General features: G+C 34.5%; 1 protein-coding gene across 3 annotated transcripts in view; it reads right to left on the bottom strand.

Moving 5' to 3' along the window:
- Window positions 1–25,276, bottom strand: part of LOC132546292 (ras-specific guanine nucleotide-releasing factor RalGPS1-like) — an 87,915-nt gene that overhangs the window by 12,495 nt on the left and 50,144 nt on the right. For all 3 annotated transcript variants that reach the window (XM_060210010.1, XM_060210012.1, XM_060210011.1), the window contains 6 exons: window positions 19,975–20,107; window positions 6,132–6,245; window positions 2,291–2,341; window positions 2,036–2,119; window positions 521–610; window positions 81–173 (listed from right to left, as the gene is read on the bottom strand). In XM_060210010.1, the coding sequence (XP_060065993.1) occupies window positions 81–173; window positions 521–610; window positions 2,036–2,119; window positions 2,291–2,341; window positions 6,132–6,245; window positions 19,975–20,107 (565 nt within the window). The remainder of the gene's footprint in view (window positions 1–80; window positions 174–520; window positions 611–2,035; window positions 2,120–2,290; window positions 2,342–6,131; window positions 6,246–19,974; window positions 20,108–25,276) is intronic.

Genomic DNA, 25,276 nt, shown 5'->3' with positions numbered 1-25,276 from the left:
GTACAATACTAGTGTATACAGGATGGTAGTTTGTAGAAAACCTCTCTGACAAGGCCTGTGTGTTTGTTAATGTGACTTACCATCCATGTCTTGGACAGCCGAAATATTGCTGCACTTTGTAATGCCGACAGTACTGCCATAACTGCATGTAAATTATTTAAATCTAAAAGTTTCTGAAATAGAAAAGAAGCGAAATAGGACTTAACTTTATTCATTAAGGCAATATACTGCACTGTCTACTGGTAATGAAAGTAATATCAAGAAAATTGTGCAATGATAACTACTTATAAACACATCATAACTTGTTGTTTCTTTTAACATCAAAGCCATAACACAATGAGTTATTCAAATCTTAGTAAAAATATCTGGGATAACAAAAATCAAACAGCAACAAGATGGAAAGAAACAGTGTCGGAGTTTTGTGATTGTACAAAACCTTATAAAGAACACTGATTTGTTTGGCCACTGTAATTTTACACTAAGTAAATATACCAAAACGTGATATTCTAAGTAAGCTTACCTTTGCTATCTTTATATAATGGGCTAACACATCTGACCTAGTTTTTAATGTCTGGCAGGTTAGAATTTCACGTTGAACCCAAAAATTTACCTGTAACGAGAAATCAATACATAACAACAAATTAGCAGACAATAGCTCATTACTGCTAACTAGACACAAACAAACGTAAACAAAGCTTTAAGGTAACAATACATTTGTATTTTCTGTCTGACCTGGAGTAGTCAGTTCTGTAGTAAACACATTCAATAATGTATACTAGTCTCGAGTTACACACCATCCCAGTCTCCATTCAGTCTTAAAAACAGCCCATACATCACCCAACTCATTCATCTTGTTCCCAATACCTAAACTCAAGATCTAGTACACAAAAAAGTCGGTGACAATTCCAGGCTGATAAAAGAATGTCATTTTATAGTGTGTTTATCAATGAATGAGCTCAAAAATTGTTGTTATAAATGAGTGAAGATAGATAAAACAGTTATCGTTAAAACAATGGTAGTATTAACAGTCAAGTCTTATATAATGTTAGGTATTTTTTTTTTCACATGTCTTACTTTTATATCTATCAGTATGTCTACATTATACATTATATAAAGTGTTAAGTGGTAAGTAGAAAGCAGGGCCTAATCACTGAAATGTTGAAGAACAGCTGTTATATATGTAGTAAATTCTATATATAAATAGCTGGGTTTTTTTTTATAGCTATCATCATAGAAAATGGCCACCTACACTGGTGGTTAAAAGAGAGATGCAGGCCTTCTCTGCAAAGCACTTAAGTTGAGTATGTGGAACTTGAGTATTATCTAATTAATTTTTTCACTATAGAATTAGATATCTAGGATAAGAACACAGTATTGTTTTTCTCTCTGAAAATCATTACTGTATAACCCACATGATTCCCATTTCATCACAGCTGCTACCAAAATGTCTTTTTACCACATGTACTTATTCATGTTAATATTTCAAAAAGGATTTTCAGCATTTATTATAACCATAATTATCAAAAGTTTTGCTAATGTCCACATGGCATAAAGTTACTGGTACATTAATTTCACAGGGAGGAAGATGTGCATTCAGATGTAAAGAAACTAAATCAAGGGCTGTAACTCTTTAAAAAGGAAATCCATGAAAACTATAAAACATTTATAGACTTAATGACCAGTTGATGTGATGATCATACTGGTGTGAAATTCTTTAATCTAAATCAGAGGTAGAAGAAACAACAAATTAATTTAAGGATAATCCTGGAGTGATCAAGGAGCCATTTGGTTGTTAGGAATGAAATATTATCATTCTCTTTAAATTTTTCGACATAAAATGGCCCTTCATAATTCCTACATTGACTAATTTCCTGAAAATGGCAAAATCCTCTGAGCTCTGTGGATTTTCCCAGTAGCCAATTTGCATGTAGTGAAGGAAGGCATTTTCATTGCAGTTTGCATATCAAATCATGGGGTGTCAGGATTCCTAATCAATATGAATGGTGCTTCATTCTACAATATATGAGGAACTTACATGGTTAAATCTCCTGGTAAATGCGACAACATTTGGAGCCTTGATGAGTTTTTCTTTCGTAGTCCATGCACACGATGTTAATTCCTGAAAACATAAAAAAAAGAAAATGGTCTCTTAATCCATTAAGAAAATTAAGAAGATTGGAAGAGGAAGACAAATTTTACACACTGACAGTGTTTTAATTATAAACACCTTGGTATGGTTACCAACAGTTTCCATGGCAACGACTTGATGCAAAGCAGTGTCAGTACTTACATCTGGCAGTATAGACTTGAACACAGGTAAATCCATCAGAGTAATCTGGCTCTGAAAACACAAGAGTAACATAAATTTAATCCTAATGTAATTAAAAACCAGAATTAATAGAGTAATTCTGACATTCTATCCTCTTCCTTTTTAATCAAATCAATTTAATTGACCTACATTTGGTTTTTTTTTGGTTTATCATTCAAAATTAACAAACCAACCAAACACTAAATAATCAATATTACCTCCATAATACCCAAGCTATTTATTAACAGAATGAAAATTAATTTGTTTTTAAGGTTGTGTATATGATATTCAGGAACGCCACACAGACTGGTATGACTACAATGTGTCTAAAATGAATATTTATCATACTCTTGGTGTCTGTTTGGAAGCTCTAACTGGGACACTGACCCCTCTGAATGTCTATTCAGGGGCTCAAACTGGGACACTGACCCCTCCAATCCTTGGCCAGATGTATCGTTATGGCCTGGTTTATTCCTATATCTAATTTTTTGTATAATTTCTCCATGGGCAGTATGTGATGTGAGGATCTGTACAACTTTGGCAATGACACCAGAAAGAGTAAATATAGGAACCTACCAATCCCACACGGACATCAGACGTAGGAATCTATACATCTGACTGGGAACTGGGACCTCCAGACAACAGAATACACTGACAGGGACCAGGGACCTCCACACAACAGGATACATTAACAGGGACATCCAGACAACAGGATACACTGACAGGGACCAGGGAACTCTAGACAACAGGATAGACTTACATTGACCAGGGCCCTCCAGACAACAGGGTGCATCGACAAGGGACCTGGGACCACCAGACATCAGAATACATTAACAGGGACCTGGGACCTCCAGACAACAGGATACATTAACAGGGACCTGGGACCTCCAGACACTTAAGGATACACTGTCAGGGACCATGGACCTCCAGACACTTAAGGATACACTGACAGGGACCAGGGACCTGAGACCTCCAGACACTTAAGGATACACTGACAGTGACCTGAGACCTCCAGACACTTAAGGATACACTGACAGGGACCTGAGACATAGGGAAGTTAACCTTACAAAGACCAGCAGGGACCTCTAAATACCAGGATAAGGTTATCATCATACCTCTGTGAAGTTAATCATGAACATTTGTGTTCTATATGCGGGTAAAGATACATGAATCCCCGACATCTTCACTGTCATCCATTCTGCAGAGTAATGTGATACCACTGATAAGATAACCCTATATAATCATTTCCCTTTTGATGTTTTTTGTAACAGCACCATATCAAATACACAACACCTTTTAACAGGGATCAAAATTTTGACCAAAAAAAAGTGGTATAAAAATTAATGGTGTAACAATGTCTTGCTTTGATTCCCTGTAACAATGTTAACCTTTTGGGAATCTTGATCTACACAAAATATAACCTTTCCTGTAAAAATAATGACCATATGACATTATGTTAACACATGTGCCTAACCCTTAACCATAGCAGCCATGTGGTAATGCTTACAATCAACCCCAACCTAACTAATGCTACAAAGGATAAACCCAGTATCTGAAACATTGATTATTGGTGGGAATATAAACAACTATGTTATCAGTTCATTAACTTATTTTATGTTGTTTATCAAAATAGACTGACCTGCCCCACCCACTAATTCAACATTATATTACAGCTTGAATTTCGATGTTCTCCCAGGCAAACTACCGAACTAGAACCCATTATGGAATAGCTTCACTCACGATAACATAATACAAAATGTACTAGTACGTATAATACAACACAAATTATAGATAATTATTGATATATCAACTGATAGCACTTTTTAAAAAGCATTTGTGACAGAATTTCAACAAACATGTCATCAAATTTGCTTATTTAGACACAAACACTCCCATCTTCAACAGACCTAATGCTGACGTTGGTAAAAAGTAGCTAGCAAACAAACAAAGTCTGGTCAGCTGTGAAGGTTTCAACTTTCAGGTACAGAAAATGAGTCACATTGAAGATGTCACCAGAGGTGAGGTTTCTATTATTGTGGTTTTAACAAATGTTGGGTTACCAGGATCTCTTAGCTTACAGTGTCATGTTCTTCGCTCAGACAAAAAACATTCAAACTAGCTCCTGAAATATTCCATATCAATTACATGTAGGTGGTATGGCATGTACAGTCTGAATAAATATTTCACTGCCACCACAAAAATACAGGTTATGTATACATACACATACACTGTCTATTTATAACGCCCACGTACAGCAGTTAGTATCAAACAAATATTCCTGATCAAATAATTTGGCAGAGTTTTACATCTACTTGTGTTTTGTATTTGAATAGACAACTGGAGTTTTTGATCAGATATTCAAATTCCTATAGCAGAAACACTTTGACAAGTTATTAGCATTGATAGTTTTGAAATCTGACAATGGCATAAAATCAATGTAGACCATCTTTGATCCCAGTCTAGTAATGTATATTGCTTCAACAGTTTTCCTGTAGTGTGGGAGGTTTAGAACTTATTGCACTAACATAGACTGTATATATTTCCTCTCTAGAAAAGTGTACACTAACATTAAGGCTAGTTTTACAGTACATTTGATGCCTAGAGACTAAGTGACCATTCAATTATACATAAATACACATTCACTCATTACATGTACAATAATTTTCCACACACGTTTTCATATTAACGAATCCAGAAATTGTCCATTTTATCAAAAAAAAAAAAAATAAATAAATAAAATATCTAATTAATATCAATTATCTGAAAAGATGTCTTCTTGGTTATTCAACAAAATTCCTATGCAAGCTAGTCACAATGTGCTTTTAGGTTGAAAACAGAAAAAATGGAGTGATCGAGTTTCTGAACTCTACAAAAATACCATTGCTTTCAACAGAATATCTAAATATGCTTCATGACTGTACATTTATTTGACCTATTAAAGTGTTATGTGATGGTGAATTGACAGTGTTACCTGTAAACTTTAACAACAGGACCTCCATGTGTAAATACTTTATGAGAGAATCTATATATAGTCATGATATTCTGGTTAGTGATGAAGCTGGAGTAGGTCTCACGGATAAAAAAAAAGTGTGGGTAGTAAAAACATATATCCGGGTAGATTTTTTACTTAATATCACAATCTTATGTCATTTATCCCACCATAAATAACAAGACTGATATGTAAACATTAGACAGAACACAACAACAGCACATGCTACTGGTGAACAGGTGTTTACCAGGCAGCATATACCTTATGGCAGAAGGAGTTTTATAGTGTGTCATAGTGAGAAAAATACATGTACATAAAAATGGGTCTAACACAATACTTTGAATTTGAAATGTCATAGGTCAAGTTCAAGTACCGAATCCTGTATTTCTCCTAGGCTATTTATGACATTAGACTCAGTGTGAACGCCCCTAGGTAGAGACCTAAATGTCTATACATAATTCACTATCTACAACATACATGTACAGATGTAACTTATTGTTCAGAGCAGGTCTCTGAAATGCAGTGACAGAGATGTCCTGTTTATAGTGCTATCACAAAGAAATGCTACATTGTATGATTTGAGATGATTATTTTGTAGGAAGGAAGAGAAAAGAAATCATAAATAAATAAACAATATGACATTCTATGAGAATATTAGAATCTATATTTTTCTCAGTGTTTGGTGTCTTCCTACGTGTTTTTTTATACACAGATCAAGATTTAACCTACATTAACAAGCTGTCTTGATAATTGTCTAAAGCCTAAACAAACAAATTAATATACAAAATGCAACATCCAGAGAGTAATTTTCACTTAAAATGTCTTTTCACTTACAGCAAATTCATCTGGTGAAACTCGCAACACATCGAACACCACTGCATCAAAGCTTTTCATGTGAGGCAGACAAGATTGTTTATCTAAGGACTCCTCACTGCCCTGGCTGATTGCCTGAAATGACACAAACATACAAGACTCCATATCATATATGTGTAACACATACTATAATTTCAACATTTCCTATTGTCTGTTTAAAAAAAAGGGAACATGATCATTTTTTATATGAATCCCTGCATTGTTTATTTTTCTATTCATACTTATAAAAAGTTATGAGATAAGGTAACAATATAATATAGACCATTGTGTCATTATGGAAATGATTTCATTGTGGGTGTTGAATATATGTAGAACCTGATGTCAACATTTGATGACGTAAAATGTAAATAATAAACAACTGGAATCCAATAAGAATAACAACTTATGTAAATAAATATTACGTAGGAGTCCATTAAATGAAAAACAGGACATATCACGTAGTCACAGCATAATTTATGGGTAGGTTTTCTAGTTTATTGGTTTAGACATTTAGAAAAAATATTCATGGTTATGACATTTAAATAACCTCAGTTGATATATATTGTTTGGATCTATATAATCAAATGATGTGCAGTTTGAGATCTTATTATATTAATCTAATTTCCGTTGAAGCTGTCAAACAAGGTCTACAGCCAAACACCTATCATATAGTCTTAAGCATCATTCCCAAAATAATATTCAATTTTAATTTTTTTTCTCAAATTAAGCATCATTCCCAAGATGATAGTCAATTTTATTTTTTTTTCAAATTTTTAATCACTAAAACCAATGATGGATCAGATACAATATATCACTTATGATCAAAATTGTTCAAACTGATTTTTACACTCAGCTAAATTTGTTTGTTTGGAAATTAATAGATCAGGTCTGTTGTTTGATGTCCTGAAGTCATGTCAACTGGTGTTCTTGAGGTCATGTTTTTATACCCCAACTTTACAAACTAGAGGGAAACAATCAGTAATTAAGTAATAAATACACCCTTCTACAGGTGTTGGAAACATCAAACACAATTGTGATGGACAGGTTATATCACAGTGAAACCTTAAAAGGAAAAATTAGGGACATAAGCCAAACCATAATTCACACCCAAGACCTCTCGACAAAACAACATCTGCTACCTGTAGATCCTACAGTAGGTGTCAGATTTAATCTAGGTACAGTCAGTAAAATCAGATCTATTATTGTAACATTACTTTCCTTTCCAGACAGAACTGTGAAAATATCTCTTAAACAAATGAGCTGCCCTCATGTGACTTTTGAAGATATTATAGATAATATGATGTAAGTGGCAGTCATATTTCAGCCAATAGATTCTAAACTGGAAAAAAAAATCTCAAAGAAGATATGTAAAAAATCTACCAATTTCTTTCTCTCAAAATTCAAACTCTATGACATATTCACTTTAAAGATAAAAAAAATATAATAAAAGGTAAGAATCTCAAAACCAAACAGAAAAGTAGACCTTAGGAACATGAAGATGGGAGGATGCTTATATACTCAATGACCTTTTTTAATGATCAAACCACTATATGGTCAAAATAATTTGTGATAAGTACATATATAGATACAGGATATTGATGCCTTTGTTCACTGGCTCTTGCATTGCATTAGTACAAAATTATCATTCAAGTAGGCAGTACAAAAGAACATTTACTACTAAACTACAATACACAATTTGTACATGGCTAAACCATGACCTAAATACTTCTGGTATTCTTTATCCCAACAGAGAGGACAATTTGTACAGGGCTTGGTGACCTAAAAATATCTGAAATTCTTTCACATTACTCTGACAGAACATAAACATAAGAAATAAATGGTACACATACATACATCTGTAATATTGTTCTATTGTAGACAAATATTTGTGTTATACAGACCATCCTGATCCCCCATACCAGTAGTGAGAGGTTATCCTGACAGGAATTTGATGAAATAACAAAACTGTTTTAAGTATATAGGGGCTCATACACACACAACTTAAAGTTACAACATACTATAAAATAACGTACGTCAGAAACATTAAATTGACTCTCCTTGACCTTTTCAAATATTTTAATTTGCAGTCTTTCAAAGTGTTGCAAGGCAATTTAAGCTCAAGTCTGGTTATAAGCCTTGTGCAATCATACTTATTGTATCACTATAATTACAAATGTTATTATGTTCACTTGCACATTTTCCTACCTTTTGACAAGTCAGAATTGCATAACTTGAATTGCAATGATGGCTGTCTGGGCACATGTTTGTAAGTCACTTAATTCTACTGAATGTTCAGTCTTTTCGAAATTGCATTCTGGTTTTCACCTGCTAGGCAATGTTTGCTTAACATTGTCTTTATCGACTCTCACTTGACATATAATCAGTACAGCCATCTGATTGCCATTATGAGGTACCTTTCAGCCTTGTGGCTGATTGTTGACACCTATAGATAGTACAGGTATCACTTTCTTTGATCACCTCTAATTAACCTGTCTACCTGAGGTATGTGGAGGTCGCAGCCTCAGGGTATAAACAGCTAGAGATCAGCAGTTACTTTGTATTAAGGGACAGGAATGATAATATATACTGTCAGAAGTTAATTCAGCTTGAGAGTTCCTAATTACATCTGTAACCTTTCCTGGTATGTCAGGCATGCCTATTGAGATATGAAAAGGAATGTATGGCACAAACACATATAACTGTTTATCTATCACATATTATTGTCAAATATTCATTATTCTATTTTAAGCCAATAAACAAATATGTAATGCTTTTTTAATCACTTCATTCACAATTGAGCAAGCTAAGCTAGGATTATGCACATGAACTAAAGTACTGTACAATACCCAACATATACACAATTTGAATGTTATAAAAATTTTCTATTAATTTTTTATATTTACTTTTAAATATTTCCTTATTGAAACTTAACTACTTAAAGTGTTGATTACTGTTAACGCATTTAACCTGACTATTTCTGAAAGAAAACCGAATATTTGAGGATGTTTAGGCCTTCCTATATTATATATTGTATGACTAAAAACATTTTGATGTAAGATTTGTGCACCTCCCCAGCTTGGTTATCATCTGTAGACAGTAACAAGACAGCTGATATATTATGTTTATACAATGTTGTAATGCTTTCTAACATTATGTTAAATCTATCAACCCAATATCAAGACATTTTATGGCAGTCCCTGACACAAACGATATGGGACAGATGTATTTATGTCATTGTAATGATGTACCTGATCATTAGGATGTTGTTACACCTGGCTATTATGATGATCTGATGGCTGTTACACTGTCTCTACAGTGAAAATGTCATAAACATTAACTGTTGTTTTCATTAGAAGCCTATAAAATTCCAGGCCCTGGAGTAAATAAACAAAGTGACAGTGGATGATGACTAGAGGGTTGGTCATGCGATGGATGGGAGACTGTTGTGGAGGTGTGAGTGACTAAAATTCACCACTCCTCGAGGTTATATACTACTCTACTGACATTAACTAGTAGTCAGGACTCTTTAACTCATTTACCTTGCTGGTTTAATTGTCTCAATCAGCTAATCAATGACATCTGAACAGGTGTTAATTACAGATATCATCTGTGAGATGTGTTCAGTTAACTTTCACACCTGTGTTTAAGTAGGTATATTTTAACAGAGACAAATATATGTGATATATACGTCTTTGATTTTAACTGTTACATTAAAGAATTATGAAATTATGTTATGGTGTATCAAATTTTACATGCAACAAACATAAAAACAGAGACAAATTTTGTAAATCTTAATATTATACGCATCCCAAAGGGTGCACAGATGTTTAACACAATATTAAATCCCATTAAAACATTATATCATGAGGTACTAAGTATAGATCTATGACAACATTTAAATATCGGAATTCCGTAATATTTTGGCAATTATCCATTATGATTTTTTTGTGAGTCACTATGATTATATGTGTTCACAGATATTTATCAGGCAGAGAGGTATCCTTGCTTAGGTAATACAATTCCCATATGATGCACATATTCATAAATAATCACCTGTTATGTAATATAACCATGTGATAGATACCTGTAGATAGAGTGATACCTGTTTATACATAATAGTCTATATATAGCTAGAATAATTATAGACATCTGTCAATCAATAATAAAGTAAGTCATCTATACCATCATAATCATCGATGTAAGAAAATAAATTAATACGAATCAATTATTCAACATCAATGTAAATTACTAGATATATCTGAAGACAGGGTAGATAAATGATAATGAAAACAAATCCAATATGACCAGAACCATTATGCTTCGATGTAAGCTTGTACATGTGTGCATATTTAACATGTAACAGTCGCATGCGGTATAGATCTAGATTTCGTACATCAGTTGTAGTAGTACAACCTGAACTTGTAGTGTATAATATATGACAGTTGAACTAGAATTGCTTACCTCCATTTCATCTACCTCCAGCCCCATGTGTTAGGCTACAGAGGTCAGCTGGTCTAGTGTACAACAATCAGGATATCACATACTATATCACACATTATATCTATCCATGGCTTTTTTATCACACGACTAGTAACATCCTCAAGAAAACAAAGCAGGGCAAAGTCTGGTAATCCTTTGTCTAAACATTAGTGTTAAAGAAATAGTTTTGGAGTGTTGTGTTTAGAAGCTGTTAAAGCTCACATACTAGCTGGTCACCTTCGTTGACTGGCCTGTATACACCTGAGAACAGGTAAGCCTGTTCTACCATTGGGTGTGTTCATTCAGCCATGACCAACAAAACACTCTATTTGATATTAACGGCAAAACACAGACACACATTTTTTTACTATGTCAGCTACAAATTTATTTTTGAATTCTAGGTTATAATGTACAGTCCTGTAAATCTTTTAAAGATACTTTTTTAACATATATTGTAGAACACTGACTAAAATGATTCAAATTTTTACATGTGTTATCTACGTGTACACACGTACTATTTGGGAGCGGGAGACCTCCTCACGCTGATGTCAGACACACAGAGAGTGAACAGGACATGGGATGAGTCCTTGAACAATCAGCTTATACACAGGCTCACAGTAATCCCAAACTTGATCCCCTGTTTCACTCTTCTACCCTTTACTGGGTTCCCAAGGTGTCTTTACTTGTAATATATCTGGTTCCATGATGTCTATCTTTAAACTCCATGGTTCAGAAATAGATTTTATTTAAAATCAAAGTGATTGATTTCCACGATGTTCTTTTTTATTGAAAGTATAGGATAAAACAAGGCACAATGTTCACTAGAGAGATGTGGTTATTTTCTTAATAATCTCATAAAATTATCATGTTGATTTTTTTCATAAATATCTCTGAACGCTGAATTAGAAAAGTTTAAGTCAGCGAAATAGAACACAAATAAACTATGCACGCAGTTGATTTCAAATTTCTTTTCTGACCTAACTCTGTGATTAGACATATCAAACTTTTATTAGTTTTACAAATACATTCATTTAATAGTGGCTACTTGTGTGGTTGAGGGGTCTAACAAAAGTGAACTAATTAGTGCAATAGATGTCCCAGTGTTTGATTCTGTTATAGGATTCACAAATGTTGGATCGTCTGCTCCACAATAAATACAGCACACTGCTCAGATGAATTTTTTAGTTAAACAGGGACTTACAATTATACAACACTGAGTTAAATATCATACCCAGTCATCTGTACAATATCTGAATACAAATCATGATATTCCTATCAACTGTGTATTTTAGCATAACATAGTCTTACATAATTACACATGATGTCAAGGGCAAATATCCTACAACGGTACAGTGCTGCAGTTTTGGTATCAAGAGACTTGTAATATATATATATATCAAAAAATTCTGAAGGCAAATGATTTCTCTGGACTTCTTTACTGAATGTCAAAGGTCAAGTAATACTGTCACGATTTAACAGATATATGCATTACACCATGTGACCCAGCCTGATGTTACTATATACAAAACCTGATATGATCAAAAAACATTATGCCATCTGCACAGGAAATTCATTCCTCAAATTCAAGGTCAAATAATAGCGGTCAATGTGGCCAATTTTTTTAATGTAGAACCTGCACGAACCATGTCAGAAATATTATGAGGGTATAGACTTTGTGATGACTGATCTAAATGAAAACAGTTTTATACCATAGCACAAAATACTTAGGCAGCTACGAAATGATCTTCACAAACAAAATACTTTCCACTGTAAAAATATTGCTGTATCAGCAATGCAAAAGTTAATACTATAAGAGATCTAACCACTACAGGCTCATGTTACCCAACATATTGTGGATCTGACAAAGATGTAACATCTTTAATTCTTGGGTGGGAAGGTCAATTTTCTGGTCAATAAGAATTCAAAGTCAGATCATTAGCATCAATTCATGTCATTTGCACATGGTAACTCTAAAACATCTTAAACCTGTTTGTGGCACTATCAACATAACTATATAAATATTTTTGTTCGTCTTTGTATGCAAATATACAAATATACTAGTGACAACCCCTCCCACTGTTACACACATACATCCTGTAGTTACACCCAGGCAAGGTCCAAGGCCAGATTAGTACCTATAGAATTACACAACTCAAGGATTATAACAAAGCGGTCAGCACAACACATGGTCAAAAGTTCACTCAGGTGTTGTTTATAACCATTTATATATATGAATGACTGAGGCAAACATGAAACCAAATTCATAAACATGAATTGAATATGTGAAGAAATTTTAAAGGAATTGAGCTCATATTCATATATTTATTAAACAGTGGTATATTTAGTGTGAAACAGTGGTATATTTAGTGTGAAACAGTGGTATATTTAGTGTGAAACAGTGGTATATTTAGTGTGAAACAGTGGTATATTTAGTGTGAAACAGTGGTATATTTATGTTTAACAAAACAGTGGTATATTTCCTGTTCCTGTTCTAACAAAACAGTAGAATAATTCATGTTCTAACAAAACAGTGGAGTATTTCCTGTTCTAACAAAACAGTGGAGTATTTCCTGTTCTAACAAAACAGTGGATGTTCTAACAAAACAGTGGAGTATATTTATTATGAAACAGTGGTATATTTATTATGAAACAGTGGTATATTTAGTATGAAACAGTGGTATATTTATTATGAAACAGTGGTATATTTATTATGAAACAGTGGTATATTTAGTGTGAAACAGTGGTATATTTAGTGTGAAACAGTGGTATATCCTGTTCTAACAAAACAGTGGTATATTTCCTGTTCTGAACAAAACAGTGGTATATTTCCTGTTCTGACAAAACAGTGGTATATTTATTAACAAACAGTGGTATATTTCCTGTTCTAACAAAACAGTGGAGTATTTCCTGTTCTAACAAAACAGTGGAGTATTTCATGTTCTAACAAAACAGTGGAGTATTTCCTTTTCTAATTAACAAAACAGTGGTATATTTCCTGTTCTAATTAACAAAACAGTGGTATATTTCCTGTTCTAATTAACAAAACAGTGGTATATTTCCTGTGAAACAAAACAGTGGTATATTTCCTGTGAAACAGTGGTATATTTCCTGTGAACAAAACAGTGGTATATTTCCTGTTCTAACAAAACAGTGGTATATTTCCTGTTCTAACAAAACAGTGGTATATTTCCTGTTCTAACAAAACAGTGGAGTATTTCCTGTTCTGACAAAACAGTGGTATATTTCCTGTTCTAACAAAACAGTGGTATATTTCCTGTTCTAACAAAACAGTGGTATATTTCCTGTTCTAACAAAACAGTGGAGTATTTCCTGTTAAAACAGTGGTATATTTCCTGTTCTAAGTGGTATATTTAAAACAGTGGTATATTTCCTGTTCTAATTAACAAAACAGTGGTATATTTCCTGTTCTAATTAACAAAACAGTGGAGTATTTCCTGTTCTAATTAACAAAACAGTGGAGTATTTCCTGTTCTAACAAAACAGTGGTATATTTCCTGTTCTAACAAAACAGTGGTATATTTCCTGTTCTAAAAAACAGAACAAAATATTTATGTGAAACTGTTATATTCAAAACAGTGGTATATTTCCTGTTCTAATTAACAAAACAGTGGTATATTTCCTGTTCTAATTAACAAAACAGTGGTATATTTCCTGTTCTAACAAAACAGTGGAGTATTTCCTGTTCTAATTAACAAAACAGTGGTATATTTCCTGTTCTAAAAAACAGTGGTATATTTAAACAAAACAGTGGTATATTTAGTGTGAAACAAAACAGTGTATATTTCCTGTTCAGTGGTATATTTCCTAGTTCTAAAAACAGTGGTATATTTCCTGTTCTAAACAAAACAGTGGATATTTAGTTCTGAACAAAACAGTGGTATATTTAGTTCTAACAAAACAGTGGTATATTTCCTGTTCTAACAAAACAGTGGTATATTTAACAAAACAGTGGTATATTTAACAAAACAGTGGTATATTTAACAAAACAGTGGTATATTTCCTAGTTGAAACAAAACAGTGGAGAATTTCCTGTTCTAACAAAACAGTGGATATTTAACAAAACAGTGGTATTTCCTGTTCTAACAAAACAGTGGAGTATTTCCTGTTCTAACAAACAGTGGTATATTTAGTGTGAAACAGTGTATATTTAACAAAACAGTGGTATATTTCCTGTTCTAACAAAACAGTGTGAAACAGTGGTTTATTTAACAAAACAGTGTGAAATTGGTATATTAACAAAAACAGTGGTATATTTAGTTTAAACTCAAAGCGACAGGTTTTGTTAGATATCCTAAAGCATTAAATAAGAGAATTCTGAGTGTGTTTTACCCCTTTTAAGTCAATAATCCACACCATTATATGTAAACTATAGTTGTATCTAGTCTGCAAGTGTATAAATTTAATAGAGACTCAATTGATTATCAGTTTCACAAAAATATAACACCCAAAGTGTTAATGATATGGTCCATGCCTTAAAATCTATATACAACACCATGTTTAATATGTAAATATTACACTGGATGGTAGGGTTATAACCGCTGTAAGTATTATACTGGATGGTAAGGTAATGACCTCTGTAAGTATTACACTGAATGGTAGGGTTATGACCTCTACCCTGTAAGTATTACAATGGATGTTAGGGTTAGGATCTCTGTAAATATTACACTGGATGGTAGGGTAATGATCTCTTTAAGTATTACACTGGATGGTAGGGTTATAATCTCTACCCTGTAAGTATTACACTGGATGGTAGGATTATGATCTCTACCCTGTAAGTATTACACTGGATGGTAGGGTTATGATCTCTACCCTGTAAGTATTACACTGGATGGTATGGTTATGTTCTCTACCCTGTAAGTATTACACTAGATGGTAGGGTTATGATCTCTACCCTGTAAGTATTACACTGGATGGTAGGGTTATGTTCTCTGTAAGTGTTACACTTGATGGTAGGGTTATGATCTCTACCCTGTAAGTATTACACTGGATGGTAGGGTTATGTTCTCTACCCTGTAAGTGTTACACTGGATGGTAGGGTTATGTTCTCTACCCTGTAAGTATTACACTGGATGGTAGGGTTATGATCTCTGTAAATATTACACTGGATGGTAGGGTAATGATCTCTTAAGTATTACACTGGATGGTAGGGTTATAATCTCTACCCTGTAAGTATTACACTTGATGGTAGGGTTATGTTCTCTACCCTGTAAGTGTTACACTGGATGGTAGGGTTATGATCTCTACCCTGTAAGTATAACACTGGATGGTAGGATTATGACCTCTACCCTGTAAGTGTTACACTGGATGGTAGGGTTATAATCTCTACCCTGTAAGTGTTACACTAGATGGTAGGGTTATGTTCTCTACCCTGTAAATGTTACACTGGATGGTAGGATTATGATCTCTACCCTTTAAGTGTTACACTAGATGGTAGGATTATGATCTCTGTAAATATTACACTGGATGGTAGGGTAATGATCTCTTTAAGTATTACACTGGATGGTAGGGTTATAATCTCTACCCTGTAAGTATTACACTGGATGGTAGGATTATGATCTCTACCCTGTAAATGTTACACTGGATGGTAGGGTTATGATCTCTGTAAATATTACACTGGATGGTAGGGTAATGATCTCTTTAAGTATTACACTGGATGGTAGGGTTATAATCTCTACCCTGTAAGTATTACACTTGATGGTAGGGTTATGTTCTCTACCCTGTAAGTGTTACACTGGATGGTAGGGTTATGATCTCTACCCTGTAAGTATAACACTGGATGGTAGGGTTATGTTCTCTACCCTGTAAGTATAACACTGGATGGTAGGGTTATGTTCTCTACCCTGTAAGTATAACACTGGATGGTAGGGTTATGATCTCTACCCTGTAAGTATAACACTGGATGGTAGGGTTATGATCTCTACCCTGTAAGTATTACACTGGATGGTAGGATTATGATCTCTACCCTGTAAATGTTACACTGGATGGTAGGGTTATGATCTCTGTAAATATTACACTGGATGGTAGGGTAATGATCTCTTTAAGTATTACACTAGATGGTAGGATTATGACCTCTACCCTGTAAGTGTTACACTGGATGGTAGGGTTATAATCTCTACCCTGTAAGTGTTACACTAGATGGTAGGGTTATGTTCTCTACCCTGTAAATGTTACACTGGATGGTAGGATTATGATCTCTACCCTGTAAGTGTTACACTGGATGGTAGGGTTATGACCTCTACCCTGTAAGTGTTACACTAGATGGTAGGGTTATGTTCTCTACCCTGTAAGTGTTACACTGGATGGTAGGATTATGATCTCTACCCTGTAAGTGTTACACTGGATGGTAGGGTTATGACCTCTACCCTGTAAGTGTTACACTAGATGGTAGGGTTATGATCTCTGTAAATATTACACTGGATGGTAGGGTAATGATCTCTTTAAGTATTACACTGGATGGTAGGGTTATAATCTCTACCCTGTAAGTATTACACTGGATGGTAGGATTATGATCTCTACCCTGTAAGTGTTACACTGGATGGTAGGGTTATGATCTCTGTATATATTACACTGGATGGTAGGGTTACGATCTCTGTAAGTATTACACTGGATGGTAGGGTAATGATCTCTTTAAGTGTTACACTGGATGGTAGGGTTATGACCTCTACCCTGTAAGTGTTACACTAGATGGTAGGGTTATGATCTCTGTAAATATTACACTGGATGGTAGGGTAATGATCTCTTTAAGTATTACACTGGATGGTAGGGTTATAATCTCTACCCTGTAAGTATTACACTGGATGGTAGGATTATGATCTCTACCCTGTAAGTGTTACACTGGATGGTAGGGTTATGATCTCTGTAAATATTACACTGGATGGTAGGGTTACGATCTCTGTAAGTATTACACTGGATGGTAGGGTAATGATCTCTTTAAGTGTTACACTGGATGGTAGGGTTATGACCTCTACCCTGTAAGTATTACACTGGATGGTAGGGTAATGATCTCTTTAAGTGTTACACTGGATGGTAGGGTTATGACCTCTACCCTGTAAGTGTTACACTGGATGGTAGGATTATGACCTCTACCCTGTAAGTGTTACACTGGATGGTAGGGTTATAATCTCTACCCTGTAAGTGTTACACTAGATGGTAGGGTTATGTTCTCTACCCTGTAAGTGTTACACTGGATGGTAGGATTATGATCTCTACCCTGTAAGTGTTACACTGGATGGTAGGGTTATGACCTCTACCCTGTAAGTGTTACACTAGATGGTAGGGTTATGATCTCTGTAAATATTACACTGGATGGTAGGGTAATTATCTCTTTAAGTATTACACTGGATGGTAGGGTTATAATCTCTACCCTGTAAGTATTACACTGGATGGTAGGATTATGATCTCTACCCTGTAAGTGTTACACTGGATGGTAGGGTTAGGATCTCTGTAAGTATTACACTGGATGGTAGGATTATGTTCTCTTCCCTGTAAGCATTACACTGGATGTTAGGGTTATGATCTCTGTAAATATTACACTGGATGGTAGGGTTACGATCTCTGTAAGTATTACACTGGATGGTAGGGTAATGATCTCTTTAAGTGTTACACTGGATGGTAGGGTTATGATCTCTACCCTGTAAGTATTACACTGGATGGTAGGGTTATGACCTCTGTTAACCCTATATTACACTAGAGTGTATAAGAATCATGCAGTGTAACACATTTCCATTGAAAGTGAACCAATTTATATTTAAAGTTAACAGCTAGGAATGGACATATAAAGATACTTGACCTTCAATGACCACAGGTAATCTTCCACAATGGTCACTTGGTCATACTTGGGACACCTTTCACCTGTCAGTTAAAGCCATTGCCTGTCCTATCTTGTTACCTGGTATGTCATATCTCTGCCCAATTAACACACTTAATGTCAAACACTGGAGGTAGTACATCAACCTGGGGAGGCCATCAGTGATCTGGTCGATAAAGTAATTGTTATCTGACCATCAAATGACTGTAATATGGTCTAGTCATAGGTCAGGCTCATTGACCATCCCATTGTTTTGCCCACACACAAGCCTGGTTAGTATGAAAGCTTCATAGCGAGGTATATTTAACTTATGTCTTTTGAAATATTTCATCTTTAACAATCAATTGCTCATATCTATTTGAAAGAACCAAATAAAGAAATTTATAACCAGTGTGACAGCATTGACTAATAGTAAACAAGGATGTAGGATAAACATATGTGCTTTAGTGCCGTTTGCTGTTTGATCAGAAAACCACTTGTGACCGACAATTAATTGTCCATTTTCTGGGTACTTAAGAGATAGTTTGGACAACAGAACTCTATATAAGCAGGGCTAAATCCAGTTAATCAGCACCCCTTTAAGGACACTGATTGCCTTACTTGAGAAAGCCATTCCATTAGGCTATGCTCACAGATAAATTGAAAATGGTATCTTGGGTTTATACAAGTTGAATTGAATCCTGTGGACTATAGTGGGGAGACATGTTTTACACAGAAATTACCCATCCAGTAGATCTGGATATATTAAGTAATAAAAAAATCATCTATGTACCACAATTAATTGGACCAAGACCTCGATATTTACATGGAAATATTCTACCAGGGACGTATAATATGTCCCTGATTCTACTTTTAAAATCATTGTTTCACATGTGAAATATGCATATAACAGTTATATATATGTTCTGTACAGATGAAAACAGCACTGACAATAAAGAAAATTATCATGCTTAATTAATCCTACATTTATACGACATTGTAAAATCTGCTACTGTGTAATTGAATTTCATATCCTCATGATCACACTATTAACAATATATTTTTCTGATTTATGAACCTTGTATAAAGTTTCATGTACTTTAGTATTTATTTGTAACGTTTATGAGCCCATATAGTGGTCATTTTCAAGTGACCAGTAAGGTCATAACACATTCCTCAAGAATCAGCCTCAGGTATGTAGTGACCAGTCACATGTTAGGTATGGTCAGTCATCATTCTGTCCTCATCAGAACACCAGCCCAGTAATACATTACTTGCGTATGCACCAAACAGTCACCGTAACTGATGTTATATTATCCCTTGCAAAACACCCCCTCTTTTTTTTATTGATTATGTATTGTCTGGTTATTATGTAAATCAACCGGCATTATCAATAGATATGCTTGCTGATTTATAAACATACTTGTATTTTGTAGATCGTTAAAATATATCTGGTACATTTTTCACATTACTTATTGTATTTTGTATTTATTATTGATTGTTGACTAATAAAAATTTCTAGAATTTGAATATACTTACATCAGCAAAGGATGACTGTGGTGTAACAAACTCACAGCTGCTGTCACTTTCCAGGGGTTTACCCAGGGACTTAGAGTCCGGGTCGTCAGGTGTGAGGATACGATGGGGGATGTTCATCTTACTGCTATCCCACCTAAAACAGGAGAAATAGAATATGATACTTGTTACAGACGGCCTCAATCTTAATTATCTTAAAATACATTATATGTTATAGAGAATACAGTGGAGGAGGTTGGTCTTACTGCTATCCCACCTAAAACAGGAGAAATAGAATATGATACTTGTCACAGACGGCCTCAATCTTGATTATCTTAAAATACAATACATTGTATGTTATTGCGAATACAGTAGAGGATGTTCATCTTACTGCTATCCCACATAAAACAGGAGAAATAGAATATGAAACTTGCTATTGCCTGCCTCAATCTTGATTATCTTAAAATACAATACACTGTATGTTACACAATGAAAACACAAAATCAACTTTTATGTATGAGACATGTAATTCTAGACTGGCGGAAACCTGTGCTATGATGACAATGACCGTAATATTGATAGTAGTAGGAAAAAAAATCTTAGCATATCAGTATCCTAGTAAACATTTTTATCGGAGTTTTGTCAGCTGTCAGTAGTTGAAGGAAGCCAGGGATGTAGCTGGTTATGATGTCACTGTATCTGTTTTATCAGTATTTACTTCTGTCTGTCGACACAGTTGCTGCATGTACGCTACAACTATAGTAAAATAAATACTTCCACACATGTGTTCAAGTTCTTAAGTGGTTTTTTTTACCGTTTGACATATCACATTAATGGTAATCACATCCAAGAATCAGGGTTAGGAAAGCTGCCTATTCTGAACAATTACCTTATCATTTTCACACTAGTGCTAGCTTCTACCCTCACATATATAAATCAAAGTTAAGAACGATTACTAAAACTATATGGCAGTGTTTTTCCTCAGCAGGGTTACCTGAAGGCTTGGTTAGTATAGCAGTTGTCTGTTTCAGCCATACTTCCTTTCTGGCAATCGTCCAGTCACACAATTTCACAATTTAACCCATACTTCTAATTTAACACAGAATCATTAGGTATTCCGAAATTTCCTGTACATGTATCCAATAATGACAGTATGCTTTCATTCAATCACAGGTTTAACAGCTTCAGGGAAACTTCACATGTCCCTCTTTACATCCTCTACTCTAATATATACTACAGACACCTGTGAGAGTCCTGTCAGAAGACACAGATACAGGTGAGACAACCTAGTGCACTGACAGCTGACTGATACTGTAATCAAACTGACCAACAATTACACTATCTGCAACACACAGATACATATAACTTGCTGATAAGACTGACTTCAATCAAATGATTTCAAGTTACATTATTGTCATTTAAATAAAAGTAGAGTGTACAAAATATTGATTTCTGATCAAATTGAAAGCCCTCCTTCTTTTTTTAGAAAAGTGAAAAGGTGTGGCAAAAAACATCCATTATCAGTAAATACGTTAAAATCACAGTACTCACAAGTACAAGTCCATTAGGAGTCAGTCAGTAAGAGATTTCATCAAACAGGTTTTAACATTATTAAATTGAAAATGGAGAAGTAATTTATGTTAAATGTTAATGACATTTTAAATGCCCAGAATGACTATAATGATGTGTGACATTTAGATTGACCTATAATAAAGTGAAATTACAAGTATAATCTTATTTATGGTATTATATTTATCTCTGACCCCTAAAACCTACACTAATCACAGGTAAATCAAAAGTCACTTCAAATCTAACCTTTTCACACAGGTAGAAACTTTCATGTGCCTGATAACTATATCAATCACCACTGGGTGCTTGGACATGGTAGACAAACACACAAGCACATGTATCTTGAGAAGAAAATAACAAATGAATATTTCATATTCTAAAGCATATTAAATTGACCAGAGTGAAAATGACTAACTAATTAATGTTCACAAAATATTGTATAAATATCAGTGTAATTCACATTAAACCAAATGGTCTTTACAGCATTGATACACTTTTCCTTCACACATGATTGATACAATGTCTCCATACTTTTTTTCTTCGTACTGTCATACCATAATGTCACAATGTCCCTTCCATACCATATTGTCACAATGTCCCTTCCATACCATATTGTCAAAATGTTCCTTCCATACCATAGTGTCACAATGTCCCTTACATACCATAGTGTCACAATGTCCCTTCCATACCATATTGTCACAATGTCCCTTCCATACCATAGTGTCACAATGTCCCTTCCATACCATATTGTCACAATGTCCCTTCCATACCATAGTGTCACAATGTCCCCTCCATACCATACTGTCACAATGTCCCCTCCATACATGATCTTTACAATGACCTTGTTCCCTCCATACAAGATTGAAACTTCACCCCCTCTATACCAGACTAATACCTCATTCCCACCATACAAGATTGATACTTCGTTCCCACCATACAAGACTGATATCTTGTTCCCTCCATACAAGAATATACAATTTGTCCCCTCCTCAAAAATCAAATTCAACTGTGACAGATTTTTTCTTAAAAGAATGATCAATGTTATGAATAAAAGGTCACAATCCTTGATAAATAAACAAAAATAGAAGATTTTAAATCTCAATATTGTGAGAAATTGACAGGTAAATGGCAGAACTGTAAACCTGACATTGGTGGTATCAAGCATAGGTAAACACAATAGTGATATATCCTTACTGATGACCCACTAACCAGGGTACCCCAGGTCCTCTCCTGACACCATCCAGGATAGTTTAACCTGTATGTACAAAACTACTTACAGTTAATTAGTGTCCTTAATATCCCACTGAGACAAAATGAAGGCAAATAAAATTCTTCATCAAAGTTAAAGTTAGAAATATTAAATTTTAAAATAAATATAGATTTTTAATGGGACTCACTCCCAGTTACCTGCTTTAGACCACGTAATACCCTGATAAAAATACAACATTCCTGTGAGATAAGCATGTCCATCTTATCTGGCCCACCATAATATACTGGTCTATGAAGGGGGTCTGTACATCCTCAAGCTGACCCATTAACAGTTTGGGTACATTATAGCCAGCTGTTTGTTGGATCATCAACACAAGGTTCCCTGCTAGTTTCCTGTATAATTAAATATCAACATATTTCTCTAGTTGTGAGCCAACAAGAAGCCTATGGCCAGTGTAAATCTATAATTGACCACTTATTAGTTGTTAATTGTGATGAAATATAAGCAACTTTAGTAAATTAAGAGATTAATTAATGCTGACATGATTTTACAATTAAGTGACTCATAATCTCTTCAAGCATTCAAGGCCAAGACATTATCAGGCAATGTCAGTTATTAGGTGGAAAGATGCATGATCAAATTAAGTGAAAATGCATTATGTTGAACAGAATTTTCTTTTTCCCTGACAGAAGAAGGGGTTATATGAAGATTCCTTAATACACCACACTGTATCTGATGTTAAAGTCAAACATACAAACAACACATAAGGCAAGGCTGTTAGATGTATAAATAATATATATACACTATAATGGGAGCACGAGTTATGGTTCTCAAGAAGAAGTTGCTAAAAGAAATTAAATGATGACTGAGACTAAAAAGCCTACTTTGATAAAATAGTATTGTATTAGTATATTCTTTAAGAGACATGAACCTACTGAAAGTCATTTTTATCTTGTAAAATTAAATATAACTTAATATTAACATGAACTACTTATTAAGAGTTATATATATATATTTGTAAACAACTATGCATCATGTAGATTTTGATTTCCATACCAGAAATTGTGGCTCTATAACATAAAGAAAATTCAAATTATATAGAATATGTTGGAACTTATCTTCAGCAAACTATGTGTATATATATCCTTTCCGTTCAAATTCTAGCTGTATATAATTTACACCATCAAACAACATTAAAATGCAACATTCTGTTTTTTCTATTTAGTCCCTTGATTAAAAGAAACAAAATTTTCATGTCTTAAAATAAAGTACAGAAATGTTCAATTTAAACGCAACTAACCTCGCTGAAAAGCATATCATTAAAAGTTTGAATTCAATATCACTCGAGTTTGTAACACAATAGGTATGTGATTATACACTCCTGGTCAAACATAAAAGAAAGGTGGCTTCCTTCTACAGCTCGTTAGTACAGGTGTGTCAATGACCCTAACCATTATCTACCACCTTGTTGAACCTCTACAACAACAATACAGTGATGAAAGGCAGTGATATCTCATTGTTTACGCAGACTGTAAACATGTTATCTTAGGACACCTGTCCACAGCCAGTAGGATAACTCCATATACATATATGTACATCAGGAAAGATAAATGGACCAGTAGGAACAATAACATTTTAATGTGAGAAGAGTTATCATTATTATTGACAATATTTAAAATCTCAAAATCACTCTTTGAGGGTAAAAATAATACCTAGTTAATATATAGAATTGAGTTGAAATTGCACTTCTTCATACACAACTAGCTACCAAGCATTGGACAAATTTCTGTGTAAACCAAGTGGATGTTATGGAGTGATGACCTGTTGTGGTATGGGGATAGTCTGACATATGGCCTAGACACTAATTCTCTCTCAACCATTGGAGTATATCATATTCACATTAGTAGCCCAGATGTGCATTGATGCATCTGATTACAGGGTCAGCCAGGGAGCCAGGGATTCAACTGAATGTCCTAACCATCCCCATTAAAGGCCAGTAAGAGCAAGGACTCTCTTTGTTATAGGGTAACCTCCTGCACTCATCCACATCTACTAGGAGGCTCCCAGTACTGCGGAGAATATCCACCACCCCCCTCTCTTTCCCTCATACCTATATTTTGACCAGCAATGTGTCCTCATGGAGAATATCCTCCACCCCCCTCTCTTTCCCTCATGCCTATATTTTGACCAGCAATGTGTCCTCATGGAGAATATTCTCCACCCCCTCTCTTTCCCTCATGCCTATATTTTGACCAGCAATGTGTTCTCATGGAGAATATCCTCCACCCCCTCTCTTTCCCTCATGCCTATATTTTCACCAGCAAGGAGTCCTCATATACCAGCATCCATTTACATAAATGAGAACACAACATATGACCCTTTCTATAAAACCAACCATCACATACTGTAACAGACACAAGACCTCTCACCATAATGAGCTGATGGCACAGAAGGGAAACAATTACCATGGTAATGTACTGAGAAGGGGAAATGTTGATATACTTTCCCTTACCAAACATGTGATATCCCCTGTAGGATTGGAGGAAG

Source organism: Ylistrum balloti, unplaced genomic scaffold (assembly GCF_031769215.1).
Source record: "Ylistrum balloti isolate Yb309-2 unplaced genomic scaffold, AGI_CSIRO_Ybal_v1 Utg369882, whole genome shotgun sequence".
Classification (NCBI taxonomy): domain Eukaryota; kingdom Metazoa; phylum Mollusca; class Bivalvia; order Pectinida; family Pectinidae; genus Ylistrum; species Ylistrum balloti.
The sequence above is the reverse complement of the archived record's forward strand: the minus strand, read 5'-3'. Positions and strand labels throughout refer to the sequence as shown.